This window comes from Pogona vitticeps, chromosome 4 (genome assembly GCF_051106095.1).
Source record: "Pogona vitticeps strain Pit_001003342236 chromosome 4, PviZW2.1, whole genome shotgun sequence".
Classification (NCBI taxonomy): domain Eukaryota; kingdom Metazoa; phylum Chordata; class Lepidosauria; order Squamata; family Agamidae; genus Pogona; species Pogona vitticeps.
The window spans coordinates 238,288,700-238,302,072 of record NC_135786.1 but is presented as its reverse complement, the minus strand read 5'-3'; the positions used below and the strand labels follow the sequence as shown (position 1 = coordinate 238,302,072).

At 45.3% G+C, this 13,373-nt stretch overlaps 1 protein-coding gene across 6 annotated transcripts; it reads right to left on the bottom strand.

Moving 5' to 3' along the window:
* On the bottom strand, positions 1 to 12,435 carry TBPL1 (TATA-box binding protein like 1). Of its 6 annotated transcripts, none has more exons than XM_072999444.2 (7): positions 12,279 to 12,435; positions 7,350 to 7,536; positions 5,316 to 5,398; positions 5,138 to 5,201; positions 2,784 to 2,887; positions 2,522 to 2,616; positions 1 to 1,381 (listed from the first exon to the last, which is right to left on the bottom strand). In XM_072999444.2, exons 2-7 carry the CDS (start codon positions 7,482 to 7,484, stop codon positions 1,302 to 1,304), a joined length of 561 nt encoding a protein of 186 aa, XP_072855545.1. In that variant the 5' UTR covers positions 7,485 to 7,536; positions 12,279 to 12,435; the 3' UTR covers positions 1 to 1,301. The 6 variants fall into 6 exon arrangements, with proteins under 6 accessions (XP_072855545.1, XP_078248173.1, XP_078248171.1 ...); XM_078392047.1 differs by lacking the exon at positions 12,279 to 12,435 and adding an exon at positions 12,146 to 12,205; XM_078392045.1 differs by lacking the exon at positions 12,279 to 12,435 and adding an exon at positions 12,087 to 12,105.
* Between the last annotated feature and the right edge of the window lie 938 nt (positions 12,436 to 13,373).

Genomic DNA, 13,373 nt, shown 5'->3' with positions numbered 1-13,373 from the left:
AAGCTTTCAATTGGATTTTATTTACAGGACTCCACTGAGTTTATTTCAATCTGAAGTGCAAAAACTGGCAGCTGAATGCATATTACCTGCAATATTTAAATCCACATTCCATTCACCTCTTGAGGCTTAGATATGGGAGACATTGCTGCATTTTTACATATTTATTATAGACAGCAAGAATAGCAGTTTCGATTCACTTCTGATTCACTTTCATCGGTTCCATATGCAGAGGTACTGACACACTGAATATTGGCTTTTTCCGGTCGCAAGATAACAAAGCCAAGGGTTTGGGGTTTTTTTGCCCGTTAGCATTTATTTTAAATATAACAGTACTGTAGCAATATTTGGCAAAAACACTGGCAGCTCTTTAAAAGCAGCTTAGGACTGTGTCAATGAAAAAATACTTTTTGTCTCTCTCTCTCTCTCTCCTGAAAAGTAAGATTAGTCATTGGAAGTAATTCACTACACAGTTTTAAAAAACAAACCTTGCATTTAACTGCAAACAGGGTAGTTGATTTTACTAATATCAATTGCTTCAGTAAGGAAGCTTTGATTTTCACCAAGCGCAGTATTCTTTAAAGTTTGCTTGACCCAGCATGGAAAGGTCATCCTAATTCTGCATGCCATTAAAATGTATTTCAGCAAACCACGTTCTGCCTTTGGGACACATACATATCTGTCATCAGTTTCCACCTAGTCTGTTACTTATCACTTTATATATACACACACTCTAAAACTGGAGCAAAATAGGAGCAAGAGTACACAAACACATCGCTCTAGTTACTTTGCTAATATACACTTCTTAATAGAAAAAGAGGGAAGGAATGTAACAGAACAGATATGAAGAAAGTTTTTCGTAGATTTTTATTTGTGCACCCTCGCCAGGTGAAAAAGGGAACGTCCACAGCTTCTTTGGTGCCCGACAGTCAGCATACAAAAATGTAAAAGATTATTCACAAATAAAAACACAAGCTCAACCTAAAGATGTGTTTCCCCAAGTTAGTGCATCTCATGACAACTCTGCTTATGAACACACAGAAATTACTGCAGAAATAAATAGAATGTCTTGTAGAAAGCAGCAATTTCGTATCTTGTAAACCTCTGTTTTTTACAATACAGCACTGTTCAAAACTAAAATCCAAAAGGGGTCGGAGCGGATCACGGTGGCCCAAAGGGTTCCGCCTCCTCAGCAGCGTTGGTCCAGTTGTCCTTTCCTGCCCCACCTTCTCTGTTGCTTTTAGTCCAATGTGCAGCAGTCCAAAAGGTGCTTGGTTAGCTCACCTAACCCCGAAGTGGCAAATTTATAAAATCTCTTTCCTGCTTTCGAACACAAATGGGTAGATTTGCTCCACCGCAGTGGCAACGGCCTTGACGTTTGGCCCTGAGAATAAATAAAAAGGGGGAAACCTGAGGGACAATCAAGACAGGCTTGAAAGCATGCGCACGCACACGCACACGCACACGCACACCAAAAAAGTCCCAAGTCCAATCCACATTAGTATTATTTGAACTTAACTGGTACCAAACCTAATTTTCTTTAGTGCTCCCAAAACAACGAAAACCAACTGCTTGGCACTTGCCAAGGGCAATACTGAAACTCCAGCCCAGAAACCAGTGTAGAGCCAAACCAGACCAGACCCTCCCTTAATGGACAACATAAATCTACCATCATATTTTTGCCTTAATTACTGGTTGGTTTGTTTAATATTTTTTATTATTTTTCAGAACAAAAACAAATACAAAAGTACAAAATACTCACTATACAATCTAAACTACCATGCACCCCATACCCACGGGACCCCTTAGAACAGTATTTTTAATACGAACTTCCTTTCCAAAATTGTATTGATTGTTGTTTAGAGGTTTTTGCCTTAATTACTGGTTATGGAAATCCATCCTCACAACACTGGACGGTGGTGGCGGCGGCGGCGGGAGATCCCTTTTTCTCCCCTCCCCTGAATCAGCAGAAGGATTACCGTCATCCCAGCACATCTGGAACTTTTTGGACATATCCGTGATGAGAGTTTTTCCCTCCAAAGTTATGGGTGGCTTCTGCCCAAATCACACTGGGAAGGAAGAGGCAGGACTGAGTGCTATGTGTTCCTGGTTAGGACAACTGCCCTTCCGCAATAAGAGCTGTAACTAAATTGAACGTGGAGGCACAGCTCCACACTACATCCTTTGATTAAAATTTAGAGGTGTCCCCTTGGCTTTGAGGAGTGAGTGGAACAGCTTCAGCCGAGTCGCCTAGCTGAAACGTGTGGCCATGCCGTTTGCTAAGAAGTTGAAAGGCCCTCCCTGCTTACTGTTGCAAAATGAATTAGAATTTAACGCTTGCTTTTTCACCTGCTGAACTTGATCTGCAACCACAGTTCACTCGGTCAGAATGCAACTGGTCACAGAGAACATCTGTCAGAACGATAGTGGAAAGCCACCCACAGGCTGACCTGATCTACAATAAGACTGAGTTACCTGCACTTCCGCAACAAAGGCATTTCTCATTCACAAAGGGTGTGTATACCTGTAACCGTGATACTTCCTGTTGAAAAAATCTGTAGAGTAGCTCTGAGAGATTTTATTCTATAGCACACGGCAGGGTGAAGCTCTGGTTCATAACTAGAAAGCAGAAGAGCAATGTTGGTTAAAAACAGTAACAGTAACAACAACAAAACAACAACAACAATAATAATTAAAAAAATAAAAAAACCAAGATGTGAAAGGAAGAGAATGATGTTGCATAAACAAACGAGGTAATGAAAGGGTTTATTTAAATTCTACTATACCTAGCATGCGGTCTGTTGTTTTTTGTGAATTCCGGCAATCGGATTTCAAAGGGCATGTTGCATACTGCTAATACATTGACCACTTTGAAGTCTGTAAAAATCACCTTTTCAAAATAAAAAGAACACAAGTGGAATTGTGAGAAAACATTACATCTGAAAACAGAAGTCTTGCATGCATTTGGCCTCATTTCAACTACAAGGTGACAGAACAAAAGCACCTCCGTCTCAGAATGGTTATAATTTTCCAACCCACAAGGCAGCAATTCCCCCCCCCCCCGCCCAAATAACCTTTTGGCTAAAATGTTCTGCAGCATCCTAGAATCATGAAGTTGGAAGGGGCCTATAAGGCCATGGAGTCTGACCTTTTGCTCAAGGCAGGAATACAAATCAAAGAATACCTGCCAGGTAGTTGTCTTTATATTTCTCCTGAATGCCTGCAGGGTTGGAGCATTCACACCACCTCTCCAGGTCATGGGTTCCACTGTCATAGTGCTCTGACAGTTAGGACGTTAGCATTATCAATAGTGTATTAACAGTGCATTAGCATTATTTGGGTCCTTTTGCGGAGAAAGGTGGCATTGAAATATTTTAAATAAATAAATAACAGTGGAATCTCCTGGGCCTCTACCAATGTAGTAATCGTGTTCAATTACTAAAATTTTGAGGAGGGAAAGGGAGTTTGCAGCTGTTAACAGGTTAGATGTTAGAAGTCGGAGCACAGAGAATCCAAAGCTAAACAGCTGTAAGTCTCGTTGACTTAACTGGCAGAGAGAGAGAGCAGAAGGCACCAAGTAAGTACACTTCAGCTGGCGTTAATTTCCTTTCGCCAATGGAAGCAGGACGGACGTCATCCCCTTTCCCTCGAAAAGTTCCCTGCGTGCCCTAAAGTCCTGCTCTGGAGCTCCCCTGTGATGGGAGAGGCTAAAAATCCCAATACTGTACTGCAATTGCTTTTCAGAATTTATTTATTTATTTATTTATTTATTTATTTATTTATTCTATTTTACCCCGCCCCTCTAGACAACGTCTACTCAGGGCGGCTTACATCAGTTAAAACAAGTTAAAAAACATATAAAATGCATTTATGCTAATTAGTTCTAAACAAAAGGTTTCCAAGATGGTGGAACTGCTGGAGGTTCTGACTGAGGAACATCAGGAGGAGATTCCTGCAAGCTCCCCACCCCATCAAAGTGGGAACTATCCATCAGTCCCCCCTCACTTCCACCCCACCCATGTGTTGGTTACTTTCAGTTATTTCTGGGCTGGGAAGTCTTCTAGAAGCTTTTTCTGGCACCAAAGAGGGCCAAGGGAGCGAGGTTCAAATCCTACTGCAAGGACGGGATCAGATTTAAAACATGGTTCAGCAAAGCCTGTAGACAACCTCTGGGGCTCCAAGGCCATTTATTTCTGCAGATTCACAGGTTCCGGCGGGGGGGGGGTCAAAAAAAGGTGGAGTTTTTTTTGTTTTGGTTTTTGTGGGTTTTTCAGGTTTCTTGGCCGTGTTCTGAAGGTGGTTTTTGCTAACGTTTCGCCAGTCTCTGTGGCCATGGGCATCTTCAGAGGACAGCAAACTGTGCTCTGCTGTCCTCTGAAGATGCCCATGGCCACAGAGACTGGCGAAACGTTAGGAAAAATCACCTTCAGAACACGGCCAAGAAGCCCGAAAAACCCACAACAACCATTAGATCCCGGCCGTGAAAGCCTTCACGAATACATTTTTTTGTTTTGTTTTTAATGGGGCAAAAACATCTTTTTCTGCTGCAGGAGGCCTCCCAGAGTGATACTTCTGCCCAAACAACTCAAATGAGAAAGGTTCATCTTAATGACTCTTCTTAATCTTTTTATTTATTTGCCAGTCCTGGCAAGATGCTAAAAGCGCAAAAGGCAGAGATAACCTGAATCATACCTGAAACGGCATGAAGTGAGCAAAGCAGGACCTTTCCGTTGGGCAGTATTATGATGCGCTGGAGGCCCCGATTGTTGTAGTACTGCCCAAGACAGCTCCCTAAGCTGTGCCTGGGCAGCATCATTCCCACCAGAAGAACCCTCTGTGAGCAAACAAAACAAAGGGGGGGGGAACGGGGCCCCACACCCCTCCTTTTCCTTCCCCAAAGAGAAAGGAAGGGTGATCCCAATCAGAATGACTTTAGCTAGAAGCACACAGGGCTCAATGGGTGAGGGAAGAAGAGGGCTTGCTTCTAGAAAGCAAAGGAACTGAACCCTACTCAAGAGTAAGCCCAGTTGGATGGATCTCTGGAAGCAGAATTAAACAAACCATTTCCTGACACAGCAACACGCAATGAAACGCCATCGACCTAGCTGCCGATCAAGATTTAGTCCCTTGAGGAAATTACCTGAAAGCCAAGTTTCTGCAAACTACGGGCTAATCGTCTGGCACCAAATTTAGCTTCTTCTTCACTAGAGAAGAAAAAAACAAACAAACCGCGGATTAAGGTACCAAAGGCTTAACACTCAAAAACTGTAAGTTTTTTTTTAAAGGAAAAGAACAAGAAAATTGCAAATGGATTGTACCTTGTAGCTCCCGTGCAAATTACTTTCCCTGACGACCAAATGGTAGCTGTAATTCTGGGCTTCCTAAGCTTCATCAATACTTTCTGAAATGAGGTAGAAAAAACACACTTCTCATTGTAAAACTTCCTGATATAAAAGCAGAAGAGGATATGGAATTAAGGTATGATGTGTACAATTTTAATAAGTGTTTTGTGCTGTTATGTTCATGTTTCCACTCTAAAAAACAAATCTACTCTGGGAGAAGCTCTGCAAGTAAAATCTGCTTTGTAAAGGTATCCTCCCTTTCCCTTCCAAGTAAGCAAGTGTAGAGATGTAAAATGACGATTTTTTTAAAGCTCTGGAGGAACAAAAGTTTTTATTCCACTGTTTCTGGGGGGAGGGAAACTGCCTCCATATCTTCCCCTTCTATTTGCCAGGAGGTGATGGGGCCAGTTTGTAACATAGCTAGGAGACAAAAATGTATAATTTAACACACTGATGCATTTTAAATTTTTTTGTTCTTTTGTACAAATTAAATTGGGATATATTTATATACAGGAGAGAAGTCTACTAACTGCAGCACCGTGTGCTACTCTATGCTACCTACCTTCGTTTTTGACATCTCAGGAGGAGGAGGAGAAATGTGAAAATGGAAGCTATTAATTTTGTAATCAACGAAAAACAAAAATATATTATTCAGAGAGGAACAGTCTTGCCGCTAGGATGAGCAAATCCAGCAAACTAGAACAAGGCTCCCTGGAAGAAAACAGGCAGCCACCCACAAGCCATGGTGCCCCCTCCCTCACAGCTTCTCTCGTGAAAATGGCAGTGCTCACTAGACGCAGGAAAGTATTTTGGGTCTGTGTTGGCTAAGAATTCACAGTGTCCCTAAGAATTGTTATTCCCTAATTCTGCAGGCAACGTTATACAGCCTTTTTCACACTACCCAATTTTTGCATTCTGAATGAGCAAATCTTTGTCTTAAAAAACATTTCACTCCCTCAACACAAGAAAATAGCTTTACTGAAACAATGTATTCTCGAAGGCTTTCACGGCCGGGATCTGATGGTTGTTGTGGGTTTTTCGGGCTGTTTGGTCATGTTCTGAAGGTTGTTCCTCTTGACGTTTGCCAGCCTCTGTGGCCGGACTCTTCAGAGGAACAGGAGTAGGAACTCTGTCCATGCTCTATTGCTGTTTGTTGGATAGTTGAGTATTTTTAGCTGTGGGAACAGCTTTTGTCTTTTTCAGGAACTACGGTGATGATGGTGATCAGCGTATTGTTCTGTTAAGGGGGAGAGATTATCTGTCACTGTGATTGATGGGTTTCTTTAGCTGGTCTTTTGTGTGCAGTGATCACTGGTCCTTGTGGCTGGTAGAGTTTGTTGACCTTCTGCAGGCTGTATTTTCCAGTGCTGGGAGCCAGGCCTTAAGTTTTAGACTTTCCTCTTTTTTGTTGAACCTCTGTTGGTGCTTATGGATTTCCATGGCTTCCCTGTGGAGTCTAACATAATGATTGCTGGTGTTGTCCAGTATCTCGGTATTTTGAAATAGAATTTCATGTCCAGCTTATTTTAGGGCATGTTCAGCTACTGCTGATTTTTCCGGTTGTTTTAGTCTGCAGTGTCTCTCATGTTCTTTGATTCTGGTGTGAATGCTGCATTTTGTGGTTCCAATATATACCTGTCCGCAACTGCGAGGTATCCAGTATACTCCTGCAGTGGTGAGGGGGTCCCTTTTGTCCTTTGCTGACCGTAACATTTGTTGTATTTTTGTGGTGGGTCTGAATACTGTTGGTAGGTGTTTTTTTTTCATAAGCTTCCCTATATGGTCCGTGGCCCCTTTGGCAGAAACACTTTATTTGTGGGTGGCTGTTTTCCCTCTTCAGTTTGGTGTGGCTGAGCGCATTGCAGTTATGTGCCAGTTTGCACAATCACAACGGCAAAACAGTGATGCACATGAGCCACCACTAGCGGAAAGCTGACGCTAGCACCCGTACTTACTACATCACTGGAATCCTGAAACACTTTGGTAAAAGAGAAATGGGATTTTACTTACCCCAACATCACGCTTGTAGATCACGTTGGCTCCCTCTAAGGCAATCTTTCGCAAGTTTAAATGGCATCTTGTTCGGAAGACACAGACAACATTGGTGATTAAAATGTCCAAGGCAACGTCACTCTCTGCATCCATTGGGTTGCCTTAAAACACAGACTCCCGCCAGGACACCAGGAAAGATCACATCCTGTGAGGGGGGGGAGAGGGAGAGGAAGGCGCACAGGTTACATGGGTACTTAACCAATTCCCACGGTCTTCAAAGAGATAATCTAACTGGAAAAACAGAGAGGTCTATTGCCACTATATGCATCAATGGCAACATTTGGGATTCAAGGTGCTGATTCTAACCTATAAAACCCTAAAAGGCTTCAGTCCAAGCTATCTAAAAGATCATATCTCCCTTTATGAGCTGGTTCAGGTGTTAAGATTAGCAGGAGAAGCCTTCCTCTCAGCCCCACCACCTTCTTAGGTGTGTTTGGTGGGGGACACGGGAGAGGACCTTCTCTGCGGCTGCTCCCAGAGACTCTGGAACTCCCTCCCACTGGAGGCGAGCCTGCCTGGCCCCATTTTTGCTGTCCTTCCGCAAGCAGGCAAAAACCTTTCTCTTTAGGCAAGCTTTTCCTGAGTGACTGGCTGCCAGAACGTAGTTTTTAAATGGGCGGTTGGGGCTTACTGCTTTGAACGTGTTTTGGTGTTGCTTATGTTTTCTTTTGTATGCTGTTTGTTTGATCCATTTTAGTACTAATATATTCACTGTTGTTAACCTTACTATTGCGGTTTAATAATATAATCCGCCTTAGGTCCTTTTAAGGAGAAAGGTGGGATAAAAATATTTTAAATAAGTAGAATAAATTTCTACTATTTACGTTGTGTGGGGAAAATCACCTTGGGGGGGGGGGAAGCACTCTTTTCATCCAGAGCAGTTTTGCTGCGAAGACAAGACTGATAGGATTCAAATCCTATCAGTTGCCTTTTCATTTTCATCCTAAGTTTAAACCAACAAGGTGTGACACGTGTCTGAGGGAACTGACAGATACCTTTGAAAATCTCTTACTTGATTCTTTGCCTAAATAGGTTGAAGAATGTAACTGTAACTTGATCCAGACCTAAAAAGCTTATTATTTATTTTATGTCTCTGCTACCTTTCTCTAAGTACATTATAGAGAACTAAAGCAGCTCACAAATGGTTAAAAAACAGATGCTGCGTAATAAGCACAATGGCACAAATCCTCTTGTCTAATTACTCTGGTGTAGCACAAACCGAATAACTTTGGAGGCAAATTGCCCTGAGTTAAGAAATCACTGTAAACATTTATCAGTTGCACACTGAGTTGTATGACCCCAAAAGTTATGCCATTTGCAGAACTACAAAATCAGACTTCGACTAATAAATTATAAAATTTAAAAATGTAAATATATAATAATAATAAGGAAAGCAGTAGTTTGACAACAATTTGACAAGGAGCCTCATGGTGCAGTGGCTGAACTACAGTACTGCAGTCAAGCCTCTGCTCATAACCTGGGGTTCAATCCCAGGTAGCCAGCTCAAGGTTCACTCAGCCTTCCATCCTTCCGATGTTGGTAAATTGAGTACCCAGCTCACCGGGGGGGGGGATGTGCAGCTTGCGTAATTAAAATTGTAAACCGCCCAGAGAGTGCTTTAAAAGCTATGGGGTGGGTATAGAAGCAGCATGCTCTACTTTTTGTGAAAATACACCATGAAAACACTAAGTGTACAACATTCCACAGTGAGACATCTGGAGGGGCTTACAAGTTATACAGGATTTAGAAAAGTGAAGCATGAGCAAGATGTGAATGTATTTTGCCAGCTCCCACATAATACAAGGGTTAGGGTTAGGCACAGTGATTTCAACAGGAGTGAAATGCCAGGTCTTAGCCATCCTCCTTCCTATGAGGTATATTCTATCTAAACAGCAACATGCACACACATATTCTTAGGCCTCTGTGCAAAAGGAAATGTGCCACTGCTTTAGTTAATAAGCTGGCATTTGGTAGCTGTTGGTATCCTGCCCAAGGCGACTGAACAAGAGAGGTGCCTGCGGGAGGAGCAAAAGCAAAATAAACTGACAGTACAATATCTTCCCTGGGAATGGGTGGAAACGACTAATGACAGGTCTCAGAAATCACTGCTTGTGGCCACTCTTCTGGCAGCTTAATGACAACAGGGAAGGAGCTCTTCAATTAATTTTGGTTAAGTACGCATAAGCTAAAACAAAATGCAGATTAGCAGTAAAACCTCTCCCTCCCCTCTACCAACAGAACCCTGCTCTCAGATTGAATTCTAATAGGTGTTTTGAATCTTAATCATTTTCTATAGCCCTGTGGATGCCTCTAGTCAAATGCTGCAGTACAAGGCCAGGTGAACACTCCCAAGCTGAATGGGACACCAAAGGGAGCAGTTCTTATTTACCTTATAAGAAAGCATAGGAGAAGGGAGATCAGACTGGCAGTTCTTATGCCAATCATGCACACCCCCAATTCTATTTTCATAAGTACAGCAATTTCAGAATTCTTCCAGCTGACAGACCTTTTTGCCCCTTCATAGATAAAATCATACTGGGGACGTGATCAGCTGGGCGTGGGAGACAAGACTTTTCTTCCCATTCAAAGAGGCAGGAGATGCCAGCAAACACCGAGGGTCCTTCCAGGTGACTATACGTTATGGATCCCTAACATCCTTATATGTTAGGGATGTCTCTCATATGTGTTAAATACTCCATAGGCTTCAGAAGCCACAGTTCAAACTCAATCCCCAGAGAACTGTTTGGGGTGGAGAGTTCCACCCTTCTTTTTACTAGAGTTAGAAGCTGACAGCCGATCCACCTGCCCCCAAACCATAGCCAATCCACCACCAAATCCACCAAATCTCCTCTGTAATACAAGGCAAACTGCAGCATCAATACACCTGCCAAAATACTCAAAACAGCCATTAAAGGTCACCATTTGACCTGCAAAAATACCCAGTCAATTCAAAAGAATCTGTTACAGAAAGACATCAGATAAGAAGATAGGAAGTTTAGGCCTAAGATAGGAAGCTTAGGCAAGCTTCTCTAGGAAAAGGTGTTTTAAGCAAAAGACTACAATCAAAAGGTCCTTGCTTTAATCATCAAAAGTGCAAATCACAGAGGATGCAGGAGGCTAAAGACTGCATCCTTCATAATATAGTTTTTTTTCAGGCATCCTGGGCTCCTCTACAGCAGGAAACCATTATAGCAGTTTTTAAGCCTGCAAGGTGGTCTTTTTAACCAGCCTGTTAGTAGGTGAACACCGGTGTTTTGCCATCAAGAGATCTCCCATTAGACTGAACCCGACTGATGTGCGCAGGCAGCCGTGAAAGCCAGTCCTGCGTGCTGCATCTTCAATGGCCCAGTCTTGACATAACCTGGAGGTGCGGAAGGTCTACCTGAAAAGGGACAGCTACCAACACCACATCCTTAGCCGCTTGCGGGCATCACGTTCACTTGGACGTCCAGTGAAAACAGTGCAAACCCGGACTTTTCTCCAGGGGTTTCCTACCTTCGTAACGGTCACTACCAGAGCTCAACCACAGGGAAGGTCAAGAAATGTCACTGCTTTCCCAACCAGGAAAACTTGAAGAAGAAAAAGGAAGACTGAACACAAGATGGGCTAACTCAGTATAGGAAGCCACCGTGCAGTCTGCAAGACCTGAGCAGGGCTGTCAGAGGCAAGACCTCTGACCTTATCCAGGTTCACCAATCCATGGGAATCACTGTAAGCTGCTGGATGATACCCCGAGGATGTTGGCAAGTCAAAGTCCCAGGTCCAAGTCTTTGGGAACCAAATCCCAAATCCGAGTCCCCATTAAAAGCAAGATCTCTCCCCATCAACCGCCCAAAGAAAGAGGAAGAGATGGGCGAGTTCTGAGTCACTGAAAAAATGAAAACCTGACTCGGGTTACGGGTGCGAATCAAGTCTGATCTGACAGCGCCACCGGAGTCCCCCTCCCTGGACGACATGGAGCAAAATGGGCAGGTCAGGTTGCAAAGCTCAGAAGGGTTGCCTTGTTTTGGACCCCCCCCCCAAAATACACAGCTCCCAGAATCCCCCAACCCTGGGTTCCTTGGGCAGCTGTTCTTCAAGAATGGAAGAAGAAAGATACTGTAAAATAAAAAAAACGACATTACCAAGGGAGGGGATGAGGGAGGGGGGGTTGGAAACCTGCCCCGAGGAGCACAGCCCCCTCCTCCCCATCCTTAGGTCTGCTTCTTTCCCCCCCCCGCTCCCCGTTGCCCTCAAACGAGCCCCTCTCCCCGGAGGAGGAGGGAGTCCCCCCCCCGCATCCCAAAACCCTCCATCTCTCTTCCCAATGATTCTTCTTTCTCCCCCCCCCCCCTCTAACGGGGTTGTGGAGGAGGAAAGGGAGGCAGGGAGGCGCTCCTTTCCAGGACCTCGAGCCCAATGTGTGTGTGGGGGGGCGTTCCTTTTTTATTCCCCCCACCCCACCCTCCTTCCGGACTGCAACTCCCAGGATCCCTCACCCTGCCCTCCCCCCCCAGCCCCCGGAGGCTCCCCTGGGGGGGGTCGTCGTGGTGGTGGGAGGGAGGGGAGGGGGGAAATGCTCTATATGAGTCGGGGGGGCTATGGGGGGGTCCAAAGCGACGGGTCGGGAGACGACGACCACCCACTCACCGCCCCCCCCGCCGCCGCCGCCGCCACCCCTTCCCTTCCCTTCTCCGGGGTTCCGGAGAGACCTACCCAGGCTCCCTCCTCCCTCGGCCCGCTCCTCCGCCCGGCTCGGCGCCAGAGACCGTTACCCTGACCACCACCGCCACCGCCACCGCCACCGCCAGCACCACGATTACGGCCCCGGCGGGGCCTCCGCTCCGCGCGCAGGGCCCGGTTGCTACGCAACCTCCCCCCCCACTTCCTGCCGGTCCGTCTGCTTACGGTTCCGGGTCTCGCCGAGGACGGCCCGGACGACCCGCCGCCGCCGCCGCCGCCGCCGCACAACAAAGCCCCACAAAGCGCGCGAAGACCATCGAGGCGGGCCCCATCCCCGCCGCCTAGAGCGGCCGCCAGAAGGCCGCCCCGCCTCCCCGTGCACGGCGCTTCCGGCCGAGGGGAGGGAAACGGAAGTCCTGGAGGAGCGGGGATGGGGAGGGGTTGCTCTCCCTCAGGAAACCCGGTGGGAGGAGGACCAGGCGGGGGCCAAGCAGATCCCTCCTCCCCCCCCCCCGACACGCACACACACAAAACACAACAAGGGAACACGAGGGGGTCCCATGGAAGTGCAGTTCTTACAGGATAATTAAGAGGGTACTGTATACCATAAATAACTGTGCTGGATTGAACAACAGACCATAAACTATAGAATTAGATTTGTAACAACTGCAACTACAACAACCAAAAGCAATTGCATTTTTAATGCTGTGGGATATAGGCACTGCGTATCATTAACTAGTAAAGAAAAGAAGATTCACTGGCTGCCTCAGAGTGGTAATGCACCATGCCTCACTCAATAAATCTCTGCAATAACAGTGAGCAACAGCATATAGAGAAGACATTAAGCTTGACTGCAGACTGAGAAACCTTGCAACTTTTCTGAAACCTTGCAACTTTTCTTCCAATGGGCAAGAAAAAGAAAAGACAGCGTCCCTCCAGTGGTTCTCCTAGCAAGGCTCCAAAACAACAGAAGCTGGACCAATGGACCGAACTACTTCCAGTAAGTGATTTTAACAGCCACTCTGCTTCAAAAAACTCTGCTCTGACGGTGAATGATAAGGGGGAAGAGAGTGACACTTACTCAACCCTAGCTAACCTCCCCTCTTCCGAAAACGGCCAGCTCTTCACCAAACACTCTCTCCCAACAATCGCAGCTTCGGTGGGAAACCCTAAACAAATCCATCAAATGCTGGGTAAGAATGCCGAAGTGGACTATGAACAATTCCTGTCCCTCTTGGGTGAATACAGCATTATCTCTGGTAGGACAGTTATGTCTATTTTCCACCGGCTTAAAGAAATATCATCCCAAATTGAAACCCT

Coding starts and splice junctions, on each gene's coding strand:
- TBPL1 (XM_072999444.2), bottom strand. CDS start 7,484: ATGGATGCAGAGAGTGACGTTGCCTTGGACATTTTAATCACCAATGTT. Junction 5,399..7,349: donor TCTACAAGCGTGATGTTGGG/GTAAGTAAAATC, acceptor ACCTCATTTCAG/AAAGTATTGATGAAGCTTAG. Junction 5,202..5,315: donor ATTTGCACGGGAGCTACAAG/GTACAATCCATT, acceptor TTTCTTCTCTAG/TGAAGAAGAAGCTAAATTTG.